The sequence below is a fragment of the Vipera ursinii genome (assembly GCF_947247035.1).
Source record: "Vipera ursinii genome assembly, chromosome: 2".
In the NCBI taxonomy this organism is placed as follows: Eukaryota; Metazoa; Chordata; class Lepidosauria; order Squamata; family Viperidae; genus Vipera; species Vipera ursinii.
In genome coordinates this window covers 25001303-25025661 of record NC_139513.1, presented here as the reverse complement: position 1 = coordinate 25025661, position 24359 = coordinate 25001303, and the positions used below count along the sequence as shown (strand labels likewise).

The 24359-nt window shown below is 39.9% G+C and overlaps 1 protein-coding gene across 1 annotated transcript; it reads right to left on the bottom strand.

The window, feature by feature from the left end:
- Nucleotides 1-1734: 1734 nt before the first annotated feature.
- LOC310636293 (uncharacterized protein) lies at nt 1735-24234 on the bottom strand. Its single transcript, XM_083356002.1, has 6 exons — nt 24217-24234; nt 17614-18103; nt 16864-16990; nt 7001-7138; nt 6050-6175; nt 1735-4749 (listed from the first exon to the last, which is right to left on the bottom strand). The coding sequence occupies exons 2-6, from the start codon at nt 18082-18084 to the stop codon at nt 3689-3691; spliced, it is 1923 nt and encodes a 640-aa protein (XP_083212128.1). The 5' UTR covers nt 18085-18103; nt 24217-24234; the 3' UTR covers nt 1735-3688.
- Between the last annotated feature and the right edge of the window lie 125 nt (nt 24235-24359).

Below are 24359 nucleotides of genomic sequence, written 5' to 3'. Positions count from 1 at the left end.
AATTCCACAGAACAGGTATACAGGTTGTCCTTGGTTAACAATGATAATCGGGACTACAATTTCCAAGGATAAAACTATGGAGTTGCAAAGCACAATATCATATGACCACATTGCTTAGCAATGGAAATCCTGGCAGTCCAAATGTCATTAGGTAAGGATCCACCCCAATCCAAGCCATTCCTGGCTTGGTCCTTTCCAGTCTGAATCCTCACTAAGGTAAGGGGCTGCCTCCTCTTGAACGATGGCAGTGCTGGGGCTGAAGTAGAGTGTTAAGATATTTAAATGTAGTAGCTGGAGCAGTGGGGCTGTGCAGTGAGCCAGAAGTTATAGCTGATTGGTTGAGTGCTGGTTCCTGCATGAGGCAATCTGCACTGTGACTGGTTGCTATGGGTGTGGAGGGGGAGTTTCCCTTCCCCCCCTTTTTGTGTGTATGTGTGTGCCCTGTGATTTACCTCATGATGTTCCCGTTTGCCTGATGATCTTTGGTTTATACATAGATGTAAAATCTATTTATATAAAGCTACAAGTTCGTGTCAGTGTCTCTGATTTCATTGGGATACCGGCTGACATAGAAGCCTAGGACTTTAATAATAATAATAATAATAATAATAATAATAATAATAATAATAATAATAATAATAATAAGTAGTAGTAGTAGTAGTTGGAAGGGACCTTGGAGGTCATCTAGTCCAACCCCCTGCTAAGGCAGGAAACCCTATACCATTTCAGACAAATGGCTGTCCAGTCTCTTCTTAAAAACTTCCACCGTTGAGAGCATTCACCACTTCTGGAGGCAGGTTGTTCCACTGGTTAGTTGTTCTAACTGTCAGGAAGTTTCTCCTTAGTTCTAGGTTGCTTCTCTCCTTGACTAGTTTCCATCCATTGCTTCTTGTCCTGCTTTCAGGTGCTTTGGAGAATAGCTTGGCTCCCTCTTCTTTGTGGCAGCCCCTGAGATATTGGAACACCCAACTCCAGCAACCGTTCCCTATATGTTTTGGCCTCCAGTCCCCCAATCATCTTTGTTGCTCTTTCAGTAGTCTCAGCTGCCCCTGGCCTCTACCTCAGCACTGCAGGTGCCACCACTGGCCCCAAGGATTGCCACCTCGAGTCCATGCTGCAGCCACCCACCCCACCGCAGAACCCCAGCTAACATGCCTTGTACCAGACCTGCCACACGCATCTGACCTCCTTCCTACATAAGGCACCTGCTGCCCAGGGTAGGTCTTTTTCCTGAGGCTGTTTTCCAAAGGAAAATGTGCTGTTTTCCAAATGAAAACAAGTTCTCAGGTTTTTGGAGAATGGTGCATTTGGCCTCAGGAACAAGGCCAGGCATGACAGCAGGTGCCTTGCATATTACTAGGTTGGCTGCTCTTCAGCAACAGCGGCAGGAAGAAGTCATCAAAAGGATAGAAAGGCGGGGGGGGGGGAGAGAGGGGGTATAGGTAGGTGAGGGGGAATTGAAGTGCTCTTACAGTTCTAACTGGAGGTGGGCTGCCAAGTGCCCAAATTTTCATCATGTGATCATGGGGGTGTGCAGAAGACAACTTTGGGGACTGGGTTCAAGTACCATTCATTCAGGGCCAGTGTAACTTTGAATGGTCACTGAATGAAAGATAAGTTAAATGAGCACTACCCTTAAGGCAAAAAGATCCTCTTTCAGGACAAGAGATATCTTGACGGGTCTTTATTCCACATCAGAGACCTACAGTATTGCAGGTGACAAGTGGGAAACCCAGATTTAACTGGCTTTGTTGTGCATTTAAAAAATGGCAGTTGATTATTCTTGGGCAAGACGTTTCTTACAACTTTACCTGATTTTGAAAAGTTGGCATTCAAAAAAATCAGAATGAGAATGCATAGTTACACTGACAAATGCTGTAGGACAAGGGTCCCCAACTCCCTGTCCGTGGACCAGTACCGGTCTGTGGCATGCCAGCAACCAGTCCACACAAAGAAGCAAAGCCCCATGTGTGGGATGCAGGTAGCACACAAAACCACCCACTCTGGCCCACGGAAAAACCTTTCTCCATGGAACCAGTCCCTGGTGCCCAAAAGGTTGGGGATCAAGAAAATGGAAATAATAGTGAATGCTCCCCACTGGATTACTACAAAGACAAGCAAGCCTCAACAGGGCAAGGATTGGTAGGACCTGATGACCATTTTCATACAACCTTGCTGATTGGCGTCTCACCCAATTACTTACCACCAATTCAGGTACCACTGGGGGCGCACCAACTGTCTAGCTACTAGCAATTATACCAACAATCCTCCCAACTGCTGCCAAAAAGGCAGAGAGGCCAAGACTTTCTGGGCTTCTGTTTTGCTGGAGGGGAGATCCTGCCCTGGCATTACCATCCCCAATCCACTATGGGCGACATTAGGAGTTTGGACCATTTAGCTATTAAGTTCTCCCCCTTTCACAGCTTCTATGAGGCTCTCATGGTGAAAGCCACAAAGATGGGATTACTAGAATATCTATTTCTTGAAAGTCAACTCTAAGACTTTGCCATGGAAGGCAGAGACATTACTTAATCTCCAGGCCAGCTATTGAGGCAATACAGCTTAGATGTCGTGTGTATATATGTGTGCACTCTTGTGCACAGGCTACTTTATGTCCAAAAAACTAGGGCAATTTGGTTTGAAAATGAAGTCTCGTAAGGCTAATTAGTGGGGTCAAATCAACTTTGTCTGTTCACATAACACACCACCCCTCATGATTCCAGGCTGTTAGTCATTAGGTTGCATAAATGGACTGGAACAGAAATGAAAACTCAGGAAATTGAGGAAAAACACTTTCTTTTTCCAACTGATATTTCTCAAGAAAGCAGTATCATGACATGGAAGGTGCATATCTTATATGTCAATGTTCAGTTTTTCCAACCTGTGCACATTTCATCCATCCTGTTTTGAGTCCCACTGGGCTTGAAAGGCAAGTTTTAAATGCTTCTGCCTTATAGTTACCGGATTGAGGACGTATTTTTCTGAAGCATCTCATGTCATTTCCAGACAAGCTTCAGTAAAATAGCCACACATGTGTGGGAAACAAAATATATAATTAACCTAAAGGTTTTCTAATAGTCCAAACTGAAGTTTTCTTAGAGAACATTAAGAACAATTACTAAGTTTCAGGTTACAATGAGATAATGGCACTTGTTTCTAGTAAATTGGAAGCCAGCCAGCATGGCTTAAACCACTTTATATGGAATATCTACTGTTTACTAATTTCCTCTGGGCCAATGTTAAAGAAGGCATTTTAAATAACAGGGTACTACAGGACAGCAGAGGATGGTCATGGTCTCAGGGCACAAAATTTAAGTCTCAAATGTACACTGCTTCCTTCTGATCCAATAAAAGCATTGGCAAGAATTGAGTCCCTAAGGGAATTCACTGAAAAATAACCATATAACTAAATATATGGTGTATGTGTCTCTGTTTGTGTGTGTTCTGCTGTTAATCATTCCTGAACATTATCCCACAGATGGGCCCCCCATAATCCCAGTCTTCTGTATGAATTTATGGATGCTTATTTCGGCCAAAAGGAACACAGGCAAAGATTTTCTCCTGTGTGAATTCTATCATGCTTCATAAAATTTTATCTGTTGCAAAAGTTATTTTTCCAAGTTCAGCTCATAGGCAATTTTTCTCTCCAGAGTGAGAGACCTGTGTTTAATTAGGTCAAATTTTCTTCTCAGGAGAGACATTTGTATGGCTTTTCTCCTGTATGGACTTGCTGATGCTTATTTAGACAAGATTTCACCCGGAAGCTCTTCCCACAGTCTTCACACTCAAATGGTTTCTCACCTGTGTGGATCCTGTAATGTCCATGTAGATGGGATTTGATGTTGAATCTCTTGCCGCATTCAGGACAGCCATAAGGCTTCTCTCCAGTATGGAGTCGTAAATGGACATTAAGGTTAGACTGCTGATGAAAACGTTTCCCGCACTGAACACACGGATATGGCTTTTCCCCGGTGTGGATCCTCTGGTGCGTAATAAGATGCGAAGGCCGATCAAAACCTTTCCCGCACTCAGAACAGGAAAAATTCTTGTTCGACACTGTGATTTCTATAGGCTTCCTACTCATAATTTTAATTATTTTTTCTCTTTCAGGAGCTGCATAAATGTGTGTCCCTTCTGGCAATATTGCGGGGGGACCCTCTGATTTGATCTCAGATGGTCTGGAGAGCTTGGCAGCTGCTGTATGGGTTCGCTGGTGCTTATTTAGGGAAGATTTGACACGGAAGCTCTTCCCACAGTCTTCACATTCATAAGGCTTCTCCCCTGTGTGTATCCTATAGTGCCCATGTAAATGTGATTTGATACTAAATCTTTTTCCACAATCGGGGCAGCCATATGGTTTCTCTCCAGTATGAACTCTTAGGTGGACATTTAGATTGGACTGCTGGTCAAAGCATTTCCCGCATTCAATACACGGATATGGCTTTTCTCCCGTGTGGATCCTCTGGTGTTTAATTAAGTTGGAACGACGATCAAAACTTCTCCCACATTCAGAACAGGGATAGTTTCTTTTTGATACAGTAGAACACACTTGGGAGCTATTGCTGGGCATTTTCTCATCAGCCTGAGAAGCTTGTATCAGTTCCAGGAATAACCCCTGCCGTTCTCTCGATTTGACCTCCATTGGTTCAGAAATTTTGGGATCAAAGAACATATCCCACTGTGTTGGCTCCTGAAGTTGCTCTGCTCCAAATTCTTCCTGATGAAATTTTTTTCTGGTAGGCAGACTTTCTGCAAGAACAACAAACAAAGTTTTGAAGACAGAGACAAAAGAAGTACAGTCTTGGTTTCAATAGGAAGATCTTGGTAGTTAATCTGTCTAAATTATCCTTGCCAGCAACATAATGACAAAAATTGATATTGGCACAGACATTATTTTTTTTGGCAATCATTAAAAAAACAAGTAAGATCTGCAGGAGCTGCCAACATATAAACGGAAATAACTTTTCTTAACTTGACTTTCCAGTTCACTCCAGACCAGTGGCCTTGGATGCATGAGAGGTTGGTAACTACAGTTCAAAAATATCTAAGATACAAGAATGGGAAAGGATGACCACTAATGGTTGAAAGGATCTCCCAAGAAAAGAATGGGAGGACATGTTCATTCATTTGTGAAACGACATGTAGTGACTGTCACTGCGTTTTTTTAGTTTTGCCAGCTTTGCTCATTTCTAATTGTACATCTCTTTCTGCTCTGCACCTGTGTTATTATCTTATCATGTAACCATAGTGAATCCAGCTATGTCCAGCTATGTTTTGGTTTTAAACTGTTTCGTGTGCATGCCTAGAAAAAGTTTCTCACAGTTACTACCTTACTTTGTTCTTCTGCCTGATGAGAGAATGTAGTCAGTTTAGGTCTTTTATTTTCTCATTAAAAGTTTTACTATAGAATATGCCTTGGATTTCTTTTCTTTGATATTGACCATGCAAATGAACCACGGTCCATCCTCCTCTGGTCGGACTGTTAATTGTTCCGTGACAGTGACAAAGGCAGAACTACAGGTGGTTGAAAAATTCACAGCCACTCAGTTTTGCTAAGGCTGAGCTTAAAGCAGTTTCTCCCCATTAAAGCCTCTACCAGGGTAGCATAATCAGTGCCTCTTCAGGTGTAACCAACAACTTTCTCAAAAAAGGGGAGGTTGGAGATTGGATGAAAATGATCCAGAAGAGTTCAGTCCAGAGATGACATCTTTGAAATGATATGCACTACCTCCTCCCTTAAGTAAAGCACTGCATGGACCTAAATGTATGTCACCTCCCAGGTGGCTTTAACCAGTAAAGCGGGACAAGGATCTGATAAGCAGCTATTGGGGTAAGAGTCCCAACAACTGTCTAATAGAGAAACATTCCTTCTTCCTGACATCCTTTCAGGAATTTTGATAATGTTCTGTTCCCATGAGGTTTATGTTTTGCTCATTCATAATGTAGAAGGAAGATGGAACCAACTTTTCTCTTTTTTTTCTTTTTTGAATTGTGTTCCTACCTGCATCTTCACAAGTTTGTTTCAAAAAGAGTTGCTCTAACATCTCACCTGGACAAGAATGCTTTTGATTACTCCTTTCCTCAAACTCATGAATTGTTCCATCTCTTCTCATGTGGAAGGCCATGTCAGATTTACCATTATGGAAAGTCTCATATGGATATTGGGTTGGCAATTCTGAATTAAGAAAAGAAGTGAAACCAGAGGAAATATCAAAATTAAAGCAGGAAAACAGATTTTTTTTAACTGTCTCAAAGCCATCAAGACCTTAAGCTTTACCTTGAATGGTAACCACTCAGAAGGTTTTTGGCAGGCTATAATTCATATTACCATGCTAGAACTACCTACGGTTGATTTAGGAACAACACCCAAGTTCTCCTTGGTTGTTGTGCTATCCATCATACTCTCAATGGGTGTCTCCACTTAAGATCTTTTCCCACTGATTACCAGGCACACCTCAATAACATTTTTGGTGAGTGATCCTTTCTGAGGCTTTGTAGACACAAAGAAACAACATTATTGGATGGGGCTTACTGGGATTTACAGCTATTGCAGTGGCAGTGGGCCAATTAAAACAGACTTTGATGGCAGGAGGGCTGATGGATTGAAATGGTCTTACTGAATGTCCCCCATTCTGGAGAGGGCATCCACTAGAATGGCTGAGTGATTAACATGAGCCCTCAGAAACACATCTCTGATATCCTACAGCTGAACCAGCTGCATGGCAGTGGGAGGTAAGGAAATTGGCAGGGCAACAGTTACAACTATGTTAAGGAAAGAAAAGGAATATGTCATCCTGTACATGAGCTAAAATCTATGTACTAAAGGAATACAAACTAACATTGTAGACATTCTGATTAATTAGTAGATGTTGTATATTTGAACTGCCTTGAGTGGCAGACAGGAGATTCAAAAGTGCTTGAATTAAAAAAAAGTAAATTATATAACCCAATAAAATATAACAAAAAGGTTCTTTTGTTAAAGAAAGAAAGACCTTCTCACCAACTACAGTTATGTCTTCCCAATTCACAACTCCTTTGACAATAGAGTCTTTCCCCTTGAATATCTGGAGATCAGCCATTTGTAAACCTTCTTCCCACTCAGGCTGGAGACTCGGATCTGGTTTGGAAATAAACAGTTCTAGAACAAGGAAAAGAAACACGGCAAAAGAGAAGAAGATTATTGATTTTCTTTATAGATATCTAACACAATAAAGTCTATTATCCAAGGATAGGCTGAGTAACTAGTTAGCTCAGAAGGCCAATGCAGAAAGACCTCACTTAACAATTGCCTAGTTCACTGTCAGTGACTATTCAAATTTACAATGGCACTAAAAAAAATAACTTCACAAAGAGTGCTTGCATTTAGAACTATCACAATATTCCTGGGGTCTGTGACTAACATCTGGCACTTTGTAACATGCAGGTGTTTTGTTAACTAAGATGTTTTTCTCCATTTACCAGGCAAAATAACATCATCAGTGCATGAGAGTGGGAAGTCTGCTGGTTATTTATAGATGATTAGTTGGAGTTCACTTTCTTTTTTGATTATGCCTTGATCAGAGTATTGTTCCTTTCTTCATTATTTCTCTGGTACCATTTCCTATACTGCACAACAATGTTACTGAGCCTGTTGATTGTCTTAAAGATGTTTGTGGGAGAACAACCAAGCTCAGAGAACACCAAGAACCAAATAGCTTAGACATATCTACTGGTGTAGTAGGGTTGAAGTGCTGGACTAGATTTGGGAAGAATCGGGTTAAAGTCCATCCTGAGACATGGAAACATCAGGAAACTTTGCATTTGTCCTTCTTTCTCAGCTGAACCTACACACAGGGTTATTTTTGTTGTAGGGACAAAACAGGTTCCCAAGCAACCTTTCTTTAGTTCCAGTGATAGAAATCTAAGAAACCGAAAAGGTGGCAAACAACTACAAAAGGGGAAGATTTTATTTATTTATTTATTTTTATTTTTATTACATTTTATATCCCGCCCTTCTCCGGACTCAGGGCGGCTTACAAACTTAGCAGTAGCCTTCATTCTATGTATATGCCTGCTTGTTAGGGCTTTCACACACACCCCAAGCGGCATTATTACAAAGTCAGCTTAATTGTCCCCAACAATCTGGGTCCTCATTTTACCTACCTCGGAAGGATGGAAAGGCTGAGTCAACCTTGAGCCTGGTGGGACTCGAACCTGCACTAATTGCAGGCAGCTGGTGTTACTTAAGGAGGCATCAGCCCACTGCTCCACCAAGGCTTGTATTTTCCTTTTATTTTCAAGGAATACAAAAGAATTTTTAAAAAAATCTGAACTCAGATTGATTTAAAGAAAGACTACTTAATCTATAAGAGCTGGGAATTTTTTTTTGGCATAATTCTAAGGGTAATCAGATATTGATAAAATAGTGGTGAAAGAAAATATTACAGTATTACTGAATAATAAAAGAATTGGAAACTGTTTGACCTTGAGACAACACCTGGTATAAACAAAGTGCCTTTGTGTGAGTTTACAAGTGAAAAGACTCTCCATAACTATATTTGTTGATTTTGGACATAACAAAAACAGGAATTATTTGGAGACAGCGAACGTTTTACATCTGAGACCTGACTGGAAGAGTTGGATTTGGCCTAAAGTAGTTGGCTTGTTCTTTTCGGTTGGATTTTAGCCTAAGATAGTTGGCTTTTTTTTCTTTTTGTTGGCTTTGTTTTTGTTTTTTCTCCTTGAGATATTGGGTTTAGCCTAAAGTAGTTGGCTCATTTTACAGTTTGGATTTAAGCCTAAGATAGTTGGCTGGAAAAATGAGTACATCAAACATCACCAGACTTATGAAAAAGACGTCCTCTGCACCCTCTGTTGGAACACGTAGCCCAACAACCGGGGGATCCATTGAAACAATGTTGCAGTGTGAGAAAATAAGCACCACTCAAAATGAGATACAAATTACATTAAAATTGATTCAATAATCAATGCAAAAAAATCATGAAGAGACAAAAAGTAATTCTGATAAACTAAGTGAAGACATTTCAGATGTAGACACAATTTGAAGTTCACAATCAAATGATTGTCAAAAATGAACAAAAAATTCAGAAAATGGAAAATAAATCAGATGATATTGATAAAAAAATGGAAATACTATTGTAACAAAATGAAAAATTAAAACAAGCAGACCAAATCTAGAAGGAGCAGTGGCGAATGTAGAAATGGAGAAAGTGGAACACTACTTAAGATTTCAAAATATCCCTGAAGATAGAGAAGAAAATATAGCAGTTGTGATCACTGAGCTCCTGGCAGAGGCTCTGAATGCAGACAGAGCAGAGATGCAAATGGAGATAGATTAAATATTTTGAATGAATTCAAGCTACGCAAGGAAATATAAACTACCTAGGGCAGTGCATGTGAGATTCATATAGAAAACAACGAGAGATGAAATACTGAGAAAAGTTAGAGATGAGCCATTACAATATAAAAATAAAGAAATTGTGGTCTTAAAGCAGATACCTAAGAGAGTAAGAGATACTTGAAGACAATATAATTTCTTAACTACAAAGCTGATTGTGAAAGGCATACATTTTAGATGGGATTTTAATCAACTGAACTAATACAAGATATCGATTAGATTCAGTTTGGAAAGCAGAAGATTTTGATGAAAGAAATTGAGGATTCTTAGATGAAGGAATGCAACATAGACAAGAGGAGAGAAAGGAAGAAGCAACTGAACAAACAGGAGAACAGAAAGAGAAATTTGAGCAAGAGAGTGAAGGAATTGACAGAGAACAGAGGACCACGAGAGCGACTAGACCTAAATATAAATAACTGAAATGGAGAAAGAAAACGGATTTTTTTTCAGTGAATATAAATGGACTAAACTCCCCATTAAAAAGAAACAACATTTTTAGGAAACTACAGAAATTAAATATAGATATAATTTGCTTGCAAGAGACACATATAACAAAACAATAAGCTGTTGGAATACCCTAAAATTGGGAAACTTTATCATGCATCAGCACAACAGAAAAAAAGAGGTGTTGTTGTATATATTAAAGAGACAATAGAGTCTAAAATAATTTATTCAGATGAAGAAGGAAGAACTGTGATGGTAGAAATATACTTATAAAACAAACATTGTTAGTATGTTCCGAGGTAGGTAAAATGAGGACCCAGATTGTTGGGGGCAATTAAGCTGACTTTGTAACAATGCCGCTTGGGTGTGTGTGTGAAAGCCCTAATAAGCAGGCATATACATAGAATGAAGGCTACTGCTAAGCTTGTAAGCCGCCCTGAGTCTTTGGAGAAGGGCAGGATATAAATGGAATTAAAATTAAAAAAATCTCTACAGAAAAATAATAGAAATGGAGTACCAAAATATTTGTTTAGTAGACTTCAATGCGATAGTAGATGGGACAATAGATTATAAAAGCAGTAAAATAGGAATAATATAATAGAAGAAATTGGAGTACAAGATGTTTGGAGGGAAATTAACCCAGGAAAACTACAATATACATTTTATTCAAACAGTCAAAAATCTTGGTCCAAAATCGATATGATTTGGATGACATCTGAACTGAGGACAAATATGCAGGAAACTTAGATAGAACCAGGTACATGGGCAGACCATGGCCCTTTAAAAGTGACCTGGAGAGGAATAAAAAAATATCAAAATCCATCTATATTAAAAGAGAATTTGTAGAATTAGCAAAAAAAGAAATGGAGTTTTTCTTCAAAGAAAATTAAAAAGATACATTACAAAATGTATGGGATACAGCCAAAGCATATTTTAGAGCCATAGCTATAACATACATTGCAAAGAAAAACAAACAGAAAAGACAGCAGTATGTAAAATTTGGAAAAATTTGAAAAACTAGAATCAAAACTGCAAATGAATCCACAAAAGATTCTGAAAAGAGAAATGGAAATAATAAAACACAAACTAAACTTGTTGGACTCAGAAAAATTGGCACAGCAAATAAAAAAAATCAAAACACATTTTTTTTGAAAATGCAAATAAACCAGGAAGATGGTTAGATTATAAACTTAAAAAAACAGAAGAAGAAAATGATATATAATTTAGTAGATGAAAAAGGCTGCCTACAATTTAAAAGCAAAGAAATAAAAAGATAATTAAAGAATATTACAAGAAACTATATGACATAGAAGAAATTTCAAGAGAGAGAATGATCCAATACCTAGAAGAAAATAACCTTCCAAAAATCCTAGAAACCTTATAAGACTATGTTAGAGGAAAAAATAACAATGATGGAGGCCATAAGAAAACAAAATGGAGGCCATAAGAAAACAAAAAAAATGAGAAAACACCGGGGCCAGATGGACTAGTAGCGGAGTTATATAAAATCTTACAAGATATACTAAGTGAACCATCGAAAGACGTTTGTAATGAACTTTTGTTGGAGGTGAAACTCCCAAATACATGGATAGAAGCTAATATTACTTTAATACCAAAAGAAGATTCAGATTTGACACAGATAAAAAGTTATAGACTGATACCGTTACTGAATGTGAATTATAAAATTTTTACTTCAATAAGGGCAAAGACTGAAAAAATACTTAACTGAATTTATACATTCAGACCAGAACATTTTTTTTTACCAGAGACAAAAACAATTTAAGAGTAATAATGGATATATTAGAATATTATGAGTTACATCCAGGGAAACAACTGGCACTAATATTTCTAGATGCCCAAAAGGCATTTGACAATCTTTCCTGGCAATTTATAATTCAGCAATTACAAATAATGGACTTTGGACAGAACTTTATAAATATGATAAAAACAATATACAATAAACAAACAGCGAAAGTGATCATGAATGGAGACTATACGGAGATCTTTGAGATAAGAAAAGGCACAAGGCAAGGATGTCCATTATCTCCACTGTTATTTTTTTTTCACTCTGGAAGTTTTAAACAGAAATATTAGACAAGATATAGAAATTAAAGGACTAGAAATAAAAGGTGAAATATATAAATTACAAGCATTTGCTGATGATTGGTATTTGTTTTAGAAGAACCTTTGGAGATGATTCCTACACTACTGGGAAAGATAGAACAATATGGAGGAGTGAAAATAAACAGAGAAAAAACTAAAGTAATAGTTAAAAACCTTACAGATAAACAAAAAAACAAATGTTGGAAATAGTAGAATTGCAGATAGTTAAAAAGGTTAAATATCTGGAAATACATTTAACAGCAAGATGTTCAATGATAAAAGAAGATAATTACACAAAATTATTGAATCAAATAAACCTTGATTTGGAAAAATGGCAAAACTTGCAATTGTCAATTTTAGGAAGATTTGTCACAGTGAAAATGAATATACTACCAAAAATCTTATTTCTATTTCAAACAACACCTATAAAACTGGACAAAAAATTCTTTGATGATTTAAATTCACTAATTTTGAAATTGATTTGGCAAGGAAAGAAAGCTAGAATTAAGATGAAAATGTTACAAGATGCCAAGAAAAATGGAGGATTTTATACTATCAAGCATCCGTATTAACATGGGTAAAAATGGATAACTCTTAGAAATAAAAGGCTGTTATATTTGGAGGGCATGATTTACAATTGGGGTGGCACGCCTTTTTATGATATGGGAAAAATAAAGATCATAAATATTTCCAAAATCATTATACAGGGAGTGCAGAATTATTAGGCAAATGAGTATTTTGACCACATCATCCTCTTTATGCATGTTGTCTTACTCCAAGCTGTATAGGCTCGAAAGCCTACTACCAATTAAGCATATTAGGTGATGTGCATCTCTGTAATGAGAAGGGGTGTGGTCTAATGACATCAACACCCTGTATCAGGTGTGCATAATTATTAGGCAACTTCCTTTCCTTTGGCAAAATGGGTCAAAAGAAGGACTTGACAGGCTCAGAAAAGTCAAAAATAGTGAGATATCTTGCAGAGGGATGCAGCACTCTTAAAATTGCAAAGCTTCTGAAGCGTGATCATCGAACAATCAAGCGTTTCATTCAAAATAGTCAACAGGGTCGCAAGAAGCGTGTGGAGAAACCAAGGCGCAAAATAACTGCCCATGAACTGAGAAAAGTCAAGCGTGCAGCTGCCAAGATGCCACTTGCCACCAGTTTGGCCATATTTCAGAGCTGCAACATCACTGGAGTGCCCAAAAGCACAAGGTGTGCAATACTCAGAGACATGGCCAAGGTAAGAAAGGCTGAAAGACGACCACCACTGAACAAGACACACAAGCTGAAACGTCAAGACTGGGCCAAGAAATATCTCAAGACTGATTTTTCTAAGGTTTTATGGACTGATGAAATGAGAGTGAGTCTTGATGGGCCAGATGGATGGGCCCGTGGCTGGATTGGTAAAGGGCAGAGAGCTCCAGTCCGACTCAGACGCCAGCAAGGTGGAGGTGGAGTACTGGTTTGGGCTGGTATCATCAAAGATGAGCTTGTGGGGCCTTTTCGGGTTGAGGATGGAGTCAAGCTCAACTCCCAGTCCTACTGCCAGTTTCTGGAAGACACCTTCTTCAAGCAGTGGTACAGGAAGAAGTCTGCATCCTTCAAGAAAAACATGATTTTCATGCAGGACAATGCTCCATCACACGCGTCCAAGTACTCCACAGCGTGGCTGGCAAGAAAGGGTATAAAAGAAGGAAATCTAATGACATGGCCTCCTTGTTCACCTGATCTGAACCCCATTGAGAACCTGTGGTCCATCATCAAATGTGAGATTTACAAGGAGGGAAAACAGTACACCTCTCTGAACAGTGTCTGGGAGGCTGTGGTTGCTGCTGCACGCAATGTTGATGGTGAACAGATCAAAACACTGACAGAATCCATGGATGGCAGGCTTTTGAGTGTCCTTGCAAAGAAAGGTGGCTATATTGGTCACTGATTTGTTTTTGTTATGTTTTTGAATGTCAGAAATGTATATTTGTGAATGTTGAGATGTTATATTGGTTTCACTGGTAAAAATAAATAATTGAAATGGGTATATATTTGTTTTTTGTTAAGTTGCCTAATAATTATGCACAGTAATAGTCACCTGCACACACAGATATCCCCCTAAAATAGCTATAACTAAAAACAAACTAAAAACTACTTCCAAAAATATTCAGCTTTGATATTAATGAGTTTTTTGGGTTCATTGAGAACATGGTTGTTGTTCAATAATAAAATTAATCCTCAAAAATACAACTTGCCTAATAATTTTGCACTCCCTGTATAAGAAATGCATTATTAACAACATGGGGAAAAATAAATATACTTGAAAATTCCAGGATGGTTGTCAACAATGGAAGCAATTGTACACCCAAATTTAGTGGACTTTGAAAAAATCTGGACATATAGAGATATTCTAAATTCTGAAGGGAATTCAAAATCTAAACAAGAAATGAAAAATCATGGTGGGCACATTTAAAAATGCAAACTAGATATGATAAAGATGTTAAACTGTATGGCTTTTATAAGGAACAAACTGTTTGATAAGACATTGTTAACTTTGGATGAGAAATTAAGAAAATGTATAATTTTCTGTTAACTTTGGAAATGGAAAGTGAACAAGTTTAAGAAACAATGATAAGATGGGCGAAAATGTTTGGATATAATATAGAATTAGAAAAATGGCAAAACTTATGGGAAAGAAATTATAAACTGACCATGTCAACGTTTTATAAAGAAAAGTTATATAAAATGTTCTATAGATGGCACTTGCCACCAGCAAGATTAGCAAAAATGTTTAAAAATATGTCGGATAGATGCTGGAAATGTAAACATAAGTCAGACACATATTATCATGTTTGGTGGACATGTGACAAAGTAGAGAATTATTGGAAAAAGATACATAATTGGCTAGAAAAGATGCTGGGAGAACATGTAGACTTTAAACCTGAACTTTTTTTTATTAGGTATAATGCCAGAAAAGACTAACAAGAATTACATATGCGCAATATTGGAAAAATGAAGGAATACCATCAGATGAAGAAATAATTAAAAAAAATACTAGAATGTGCAGAGATGGACAGATTGACTATGAGATTGAAAGAAAAAGAACAGAATATTATCAAACTTGGGGCTTATTTTCTCCATAGAGGGGAAAAAAAATAAAGGATTAGGAATTAAATATGTATTATTATTTTTTTTGTACTGCTATTTATATATGCCCTGTGAACCGCCCTGAGTCCCTTAGGGAGAAGGGCGGTATAGAAATCTCAATAAAATAAAATAAAATAAAATAAATATTAGCAGATGTAAACTCAGACAGCACGTCGGTTGAAAAATTATTACTGTATGTATGGGAAAAAAATTAATAAAAACTAAAAAAAAAAAGAAATCTAAGAAACCACTAATTAGAAAGTACTTTAAGTGGTTAGAAGGCATTCCAGATTCTCCAATAGAGGTCTGTGCTATTCTCAGCTGCTGAATACTTTTTTAACTGAAGATGCCACAGACTAAACCTATGGTCTTCTTCAAGGATCTAACTCAGGGGTCTTCAAACTTGGCTCTTTTATGACTTGTGGACTTCAACTCCCAGAATTCCTCAGCCAGCGGGCCTGGCTGAGGAATTCTGGGAGTTGAAGCCCACAAGTCATAAAAGGGCCAAGTTTGAAGGCCCCTGATCTAACTCAAGCCAGGTTTCCTTTCCTCAAATCTTCGTATTTCTTAGCATTCATGATGGAAAAATAATACCACTATTTGGAATTCAGGCCTGAAATGTGATACAACAGACATTTTCATTTCTGCGATATTTAATCCATTACAGGTAGTCCTCAACTTATGACTGACAGACTTCAAGAAGGGTACTCATGACTCATTCTTAAAGTTGTAACTGCTGTAGGTACCTGCACACACACACACACACACACACACACATTTTGGCTGTTTGGCAACCTGCTCACATTTAAGACAGGTTGCAATAGCCAGTGATTATGTGACCTCAGTTTGCAAATTTTCTTTCCATTTTCCAGCAGAAAATGGCAAACACTGCCCACTGAATATACTAGATTTGCTTAACATCATTATTTGTTTTAATGACCACGTGATTTGCTTAACAAACTGAAGTGACTCACTTTACAGAGTTAAACACTTCTAATCATGTGGTGCCTTAATTTACAAGTGCAATGAGTTGCAACCAAAAATTCCAAGCACAGTTGTAAGTGTATTTGTGTTCCTGACATCCACCTCTTTCTAATTAACCTATGCTAATTTACAGCCAGTGTTCTTAGAACTAGTCCTGAGCAACCTAGCTTCACCTGCTGGCCTCCTTAACAAATGCTGGGTAGTTAATGGTGTCCTAATTTTCAGAAGTATGATTAGTTTCATTTAGACCAGACATATCAAATACAAGGGCCCGCAAAGTGGTTTCATGCGGCCTGCGAAGCCATCCTGGAAACAGTGAGGAAACGGCTCCCACTGCCTTGGCCCAGGCCCAGAGACCCTCCTTCTGCCAGAGACCCTCAGATCTGTCCCACTCCTGCCCAGGCCCCCATAGGCACCCTTGATGCGAACGATGTAGACCTGGCCATGTCCACCCAGTAGGCCATACGCACTCTAGCCACGCCCACCAGTAGGCCACACCCACCCAGGCCACACCCACCCAGCCCCCTGAGGGCAACCGCAATGCTGATGCGGCCCTCAATGAAATTGAGTTTGACACCCCTAATTTAGACTGTGTAGCATGAGGTAGGAACAACCCTTGGGGATACGGAATGGATTCAACAGAGCTTGTCTAAAATTGTTTGGTAGAGAGTAAGGAAGATGACTTTACATAAATATGCAATAACTTTTTTATAGACAAAGAGGAGCTGATCTTTTGGTCGGGTCAACCTGAAACCTTGAGAAGGGTTTGCATGGTCTTACAGGAATGGGAACCTTACCTAAAGAGGTCATGTTCTCAAAATTCTCTCTCATAACTGTGTAATACAAGATTCTTTGTTCCTCATCCAGAAGGTCCCACTCCTCTGGGGTGAAATATACAGCCACTTCCTCAAATGCCACAGGCCACTAGAAGAGGAAGAAAATTGAATAGATCAATACATTTGATCTGTCAAATTTTCTGACGACTACTAACCATGCCATTTAGCTGTAGCAGCTGAATCAGTGATCATATGAGCAGGTCACGGGTTGAGGGATAATATGGTTCAGCTATAACACGGCTGTCAAACTTGCCACGTCACATGACATGTCATGACATATCGTAACTTTTTTTTTTTGCATTGCCAGAGCTGGGGTGGGCGCGGCCTCCACATGATGCAACCTGCCTGCAAGCCGGCATTTTGACACCCCTGAACTATAAGATGTTATGTGAACGTGGGATACCAACCCAGGATTTGTAATTAGGAAGATGTGAACCAATTTATTCAGATATATGTTAGACCTGTAGCTCTCCAAATAAGAACAGGCTTTCCTACAAAGCTGGGAACTGTTATCAAAGGAAGCTTTTAGCTTTCCTTCTTTCTACTGTCCACTCCATTTGTAGCCTATTACAGGACAAATTCAGGTGGATTCAGAATCCAGCCCAACAGAGACCCCCCTCTTGCTTTACCAGTGCTTGTGGTCAGAGGAACAGCAACATTCCTAGCGTTAGACCAAGAATCAGGGAGTCCCTTTCTTATTAGCAAGAATACCTGTTGCTGCAGGTAAGCTTCAGCCAGCTGAGCTGCCTCCTGGCTGCTACCTGGCTTCCTGGCTCTCACCCAAGCCTGCATTCCCAAAGGAAGCACGTGCAGAAACTGCTCCAAGATGACCACGTCCACAATCTGTCCTTTGGTGCGGTCCTGCGGTCTTAGCCATCTCTGAGCGGCCTCTCCCAGCTGGAACAGAGTCTGCCAGGGACTTTCTCTCAAAGGAAGAACATCGGAACGAAACCTCTGCCTGTTGTACTCCTCAATGTCTTTGAGCAGGGCATTCACATCCATCTTGACATCCCCAGCGATGCCAACCGGTTCCTCTTTCCCAAAGCGATGGGCTTCTGGAGCTTTCATGGATGCTGTCCAAGCAGATCTTCTTCTACACCAGCCACCCAGTTGATTCACTGGGGCCCAAGAAATTGTTTCCTCGGCTGGGATTTGGGAAAGTAGAAACGTCTGTGGGTCCATCTCAAAAGAAACTTTGCAACTAGTTTTAGGAGAAAAGGAAAACACATCTGACTTATTGGGCACACTGAAAACAAAAATAGCAAAGGTGACACTTTGTAGGTGAGTGAGCAGGGTGGGCAGAGAAAAACAAGACAGACACTGGCTGCTTTGGCTATTCTGCCCCTCTCCACAGAGAAATGTCACCACAATCTGCTTCTAATTCTACTAAGACGGTTTTCCTGTAAATAAGAGGACCAGATTGATTGACATCCAGTCCTGCATGTTCATCTGCTTTGAAGATTTTCTCTGCAGAGAGCAGAGACCAATTTTGCATTGCATACTTCCCCCCCCCCACACACACTATACACAGAAATCCTCATCCTGTTCTCTTTCCGGGTTGGAAAAAAAAGCTGGTCAGCAAAGCCAGGGCTCAAATGAGACCCCAGGCGTTGTGCTTGTCAATCCCTCCATCGCCACCCTCTTCTCTGACTGCCCTGCAACCCGGCCAATTTCTCTGCTGCTGGGAGAGACTCCACGAGGCTATGAACTAAAGATGGATCTGCAGGGGGGTGGATGGGCGGACGGAAGGATGGGGAGCCCCCCTGCTTTCTACTTGCCCATCCCTGTGTGAAGAAGTCTTTTTAGCCGAACATCCGGCTGCTGCAGAAGACAAATAATTCTTACTTTAGGGTTAAGCTAAAAAGGAGAGAGATTTTTCCTCTGCTAGACCTTCTTGCATTGAAATAGGATGGCCATGTAGCGAAACAATCACAGCAACTTCCCAATAACCCGGAAAACAAAATCTCTCAAGCGAAGAGAAAAGCTAGCCGGCAGTTCAGGACCAGCAAAAAAAAATCCGAGAGCCCTCTCGCGGGCAAAGGAAAGTGTCCTGGTTTTGCCTCTGTTATACATACAGTAAACCGCTTTCCAGTCATCATTCTTCAGTAGGCAGAGGCCTTTATCGGCTTGGCACAGAGAGCCTTTCTCAACCTTGGCAACGTTAAGAATTCTGGGAGTTGAAGTCCACACGTTTTGCTAAGATTGAGAAACACTGGCATGGCATGGAGGAGGCATGAGTGGTGTGTGTGTGTGTGTGTGTGTGTGTGTGTGTGTCACACGAAGGCATCCCATCCAAGCATCGTCCTGTCTCCTTTTATTACATTATGGGAGTCATATCTAAAAAAGAGCAGAGCTTATGACATGATGCTGCTTTGGTCATTCTGATGAATGCATCTGGCTTAGAGCACCCTACAGTTTGGGGAGGAAGTCTCCATTCACCAGATTGTTTCCTTCCAGTGTGAAATAAAGGAAAGATCACTTGGCAGCTGCTTTCCATCTCTGTTATGCCATGATTTACAGAACAGGCTGAAGCTGGAATAACCAAGGGCCAGTTCCTTAGGGACCCCTTATGCTAATTATTCTCAGTATCATTTCTAGGGCTCTGGAAAGTTTTGACGAGTATAATCCCAAATCTTGCCTGATTTTGCCTGCCTTTATCCTATTTCACCAGGTCACAGCTTGGGCGTTTGCTGATTTTAAGGGGACAGACTGCTTGCAAAATAGCCAGCATCTGGGCTGCTGATGTCCTGTCCCTTTAAGACCTCTCCCTAGCCTGCTGAGCAATTGTGGCTATAAAAGCTGAGCAGAGAGGCAGCTGGGTGTAGCATTTATTGGCTTGGCGGTGTGGGAGTGAGAGGGGGGGGGAAAGTGGTTTGTGTTCATTTGGGAATCTGAACCAGCATAAAGCAGTCTGTGGGAAATAGAAGAGTTACTCTTTGCCAGAAGTAAGATTAACAAAGAGTAGTGGAGAAATGGGAGTTGTGGTAGTAGAATTGGGGTGGTAAACTGAGTAGTAACCTTCAAATGCTTGTGGGTGAGCATCTAGGTGGGGTTGTGTTGGCTTTCTGGGGGTTTTGGAACGCACTGATCTGGGTATATGTAAGAGAACCCTTGGCAAAGTGGTGGTAATAGGATATCTGTGAAGTGGGATATATATAAAGCAAGGAAGATAGCAAAAAAGGGATATCCAATACAAGCGGGTGGCCACACAGGTGGAGGTGGCTTAAATTTGAGCAGTTTAGTACATACTCTATGGGGGGGGGAAACCTCAAGCCTTGATTAAAAAGTGGGTTGTAAAAAGAAGAGTTTGGTTCTTGCAAAGGCCAGACCTTGTAGAAATTAGCCAACATCCTAGCTGAGGAAAGCAAACCCAGTACTAGAGCTTACAACAAACCAACATGGAAAAGGCAGAAGGGACAGCTTTCCTTAGAAGAGGCTAGTAACTTTGGTAAAAACAGGAGTCTAGCCTAGATCTGTGGTAACTGACAAGGCAGCAACAAGAGGAAAAGCTGCAGTTAAAAGGGAAGGAAAGTTGCTCTGGAGGGGAAGGAATAAAAAGCAAGAAAAGAGTTTAAGGGCTGATTACTAAAAGGAATAGTCACCAGAAGCAGCATATTCAACTTTCAGAAAGCATAGTGGGGGGAGGTGGTCCCAAAGACATCAAAATGCCCAAGTTGTGAGAAGAAGACAGACTATTTTTCAATGTTTGAAAGAGTGGCTACCTCTTGCAAGTGGCTTGAGAGTGAATGAGTGGCCTCTTGTTTAATAGGAAAGGCTTTGAAAGCTTATAGTAGTTTTCCAGCAAGAGAAGTAGTGGATTACTCTCGCATTAAAGAGATAATCTTATGCAGATTATCCCTACAACTATAGGCAAGAGGTTTAGGAGTTACACTTACAACAAATATGAAGGGATTTGTGAACTGGGGGCAAGGTGGGAAAACCTGGGCAGGAAAGTGGTTGAGGCCAGATGAAAGAAACAAGGAAAAAGTAGTAGAGGAAGTAATCTTAGAACAGTTTCTACAGGTACTGAGGTCTTCAGTGCAAAAACGCAACCCAGTGTCAGGTCAAAGGGATGTTGAACCAGCTGAGGAATATGTGGCAGCATAGAAATTGGAGGATATTAAAAAGGAAGGTGCAGAGGAAGGAGAATAAGAAAGACTGTTCCAGAAAATATGAACTTTAAGGAGATGGAAGAGAGAAAGCTGAAAGGAGTAAAGAAGCCTTTAGCTCCTACCCAAACCAAAGGAAGACATTGGGAAGTCAGAGACCGTCTAGCTGTTACACCTCTGAGAAAAGTGGCCATTTATCCAAGGTCTGTAAAAACCAGAGGGGAAAAAAAAAGAATGACTGCAGTTAATACAAGTGTCTCGGGGGAGAAAAATTATGATCCCAACAAAAAGTAATGGGGCCACTGTGAGAAGCTTAGTAGATACTGGAAGTAGAGGAACCTTTTTACAACCTCAGCATTTATGGAGAAAAAGCCTCTTATAAGTGTCTCAGCAAACTGAGATGGTCACATTGGTTAAAGCCAAACAGGCACAGGTAGTAGGAATAATCCCTAACATGGCACATAACCTAATAATGAGAACAGACTTTCCATTTACTGAAAGTTGGACCAGGAGAAACTGAGTTAAGAAAGAGACTAAGATAGTGGGAGTAACTACAATAGCCCAGTTGAAGATGAGAATGCAGCTGAAATGGGAAGGGAAGGAACCTGGGATTCTTCCTAACAATCTTGATTAAATAGAAGTGAAATGTCCTAGGAAAGACAAAGCTTTAGGGGTGAACCCATAGGGATAGAGACTCCTAAATGGGAAGATCACCTTTGGCACTCTTGCAAAAGAAAGACCCAACCCTAAAACATTGGGTAGAAAGAGGAAAGGAGAGAAACAAGGATACAACCCCCAGGTTTCAGGAAACAGAAGGGTTGTTGTACCAAATAAGGCACGTACCATTTGTTCACTGATGGCAAGAATGAATGGCAGGACTGGAGACGGTTAAAAGAGGGATCAGGATTGAACCCTTACATACTGTAGCCACACACACACACACACACACACACACACACTTTGATTTCTGCTGACTTTAACTCCCAACAGATGCTAATCATTCAATGAAAAGATTTCTGTGTATAGCCTGTTTAGCAATAAATTGATTTAGTTGAACCTGCATGTGTGGACTCAGTCTTTTGCGCCTGACGGTGCTGTGGTCGGTCACTGAACTAATGGTTATTATATGAAGACTACCTGTAGGGCAAAATTGACTCTTAAGACTTGGCCACTGAAGGCAGAGGTATTACTTAACTTCCAGATCAGCTGTCTAGACAATTCAACTTAAAGATTATGCATGTGTGCACACATATGGGCTAATTTATATCCAGAAAAGTAGGATTGTTTAAAGATGAATTCTCTTAGGGTTAATTGGTGAGGTCAATCAATGAATGCAGCTTTTGTGTTCACATAACACCGTCTTCATGACTCAGGTATATTGTGCAAACCAGGCTGTTAACGCTGTCCTCTAGAAGTATAAATGGAATGGAACAGAAATGAAAACTCAGAGGAAAAACACTTTTTAAAAAACTGTTTCTGAAGAAACATGAAATAAAAGCTATACATTACTTATTTGACCATTTTATTTTTTCCAACTTGTGCATATTTCATCCAATCCATTTTGACCCCCACTGTGCCTGAAAGGCAAATCTTAAAACTTTCTGCCATACAGCTACCAGAATGACATTTTTTTTCCTGTAGCGTCTCATGTTTTCAGATAAGCTTCAGTAACCTAGCTAGGCACGAGTGGGAAGCCATGAACAGAATTAACCTATAGACTTTTTTTCCTTCCCAACTGAGATTTTCTTAGAAAATGCTAATGACTATTACCTAGTCCTAGGTAGTTCTGCACCCCAGTATAATTTGAAACTATCTGAAAGGTAATGCCACCTGTTGCTAGGAAAATTAAAGATAGCCAGCATGGCATCCCTGGCATGGAATGACTATTGTTTACCAAGTTCCTTCAAGGCAACCATAAAAAGGCATTTTAAGCAGCAGAAGACTTCAGGGCTGTGGAGGTTCATTTCCATCAGCTCAGGGCATGGACAAAAAAGTTATTTTTATCCCTTCATTACTTTTAAATAACTCAAGGGGATGAACATACCAAATACTTCTAATTGCACCACACTGACTACCAGTGAAAAGATAGCCAATGATGACACGCCCAGTGAAGGATCACTGAAGGATTTTCCCCTGCGCTGTAGCTTTTTCATCTTACCAATGGAAGAAACCGGTGTTCCTTTAGTTTATATGACTCTCCTGGGGTAGTGTGTCCTAGAATCACCGCACAAGATCCTCCGTGCGGCAAGGGGTCTGCAAGTAGCTTTGCCAGTTAGGTAGATTTGTTCTTATAGAAATGGCTAGTTATATACGAACGGGTGAAAGTAAAAAGTTGAAGCTGTAGTGTTATCTTGTGCTGTGCTAAAAAAAGAGTCAGAAAATGCCTTTTTCTTCCCTTGTACCTCATATCTTCTACCCCCACCTTTTTCCTTCCCTCAATGTCCTATTTTCATTTTTCTTTGTGTTTTATACATGGATAAAATAATAAAAAGTCATGAGCTAATTGCACCACACTAAAAGAAGCTGCACGAACTTTCTAGGGGAGAAATGAGCACCTCCCACAAGGCTGTTAAGAGTTTATCTGCCCAGAGAAAGGGAAGCACCCAGCAAAAGTTCAGGTGTATCGTAAGGCAAATGTCTCCAACCAATTGAAAGCTGACACAGTCTGTAGCATATATGAATACCTGTTGTGAGGGAATGTAGAGGGGGGTTGCTTTGTGACGCTAGTCCCAAGTGTGAACTCTTCTGTGCAGAAATAAAGCTCTTAATGTGTTTCCACCCACCTCTGTGCGATTACTGGCTAAACTGCACCAGGTGAAATGAATCACCCAACTTTGTGCTGTGCCAACGAGCCTTCCTCTGCCTGTTTTCTCCACAATAACCCTGTGAGGTTGGTTGGGTTGAGAAGGAGGGACTAGAACTCAAGTCTCCTGGTTTCTAGACCAGCATTTTAGCCACTATATCAAACTGGCTCTCAATTTGTTCTAGGTTAAGACATTTAAGTTCCAAACACATACTGCTTCCCTCTGACCCCATAGCATAGAAGCATTTGCTTTTGCTCCTTAGGGAATTCACTGAACAATGGCTCCCCCCTAAAAAAACAACAACAATCCCATGGAAACGTTTCTCAATGGTTGCATTCTGAATGAATTATTGTTCTGACACATAGATTGTACATTTTTTTAAAAAAAAAATTCCTTCTCACCCTATGGGTGATGTGTTGTCTTCAATCTCAGGTCCTCTGCCAGAAGTCTGGGCGTCTGAGGGTTCTGCCCAGGATCTTAGCTGTTCTTATTTTATTTATTTTTATTTTTATTTTAATTCCATTTATATCCCGCCCTTCTCCGA

Excerpts from the sequence above, each read along its gene's own strand:
- LOC310636293 (XM_083356002.1), bottom strand. The coding sequence starts at position 18,084 with ATGGACCCACAGACGTTTCTACTTTCCCAAATCCCAGCCGAGGAAACA. Across the intron at positions 16,991-17,613 it reads AAGCTTACCTGCAGCAACAG|TGGCCTGTGGCATTTGAGGA; the intron begins GTATTCTTGCTA and ends TTCCTCTTCTAG. Across the intron at positions 4,750-6,049 it reads TCAAAAGCATTCTTGTCCAG|AAAGTCTGCCTACCAGAAAA; the intron begins GTGAGATGTTAG and ends TTGTTCTTGCAG.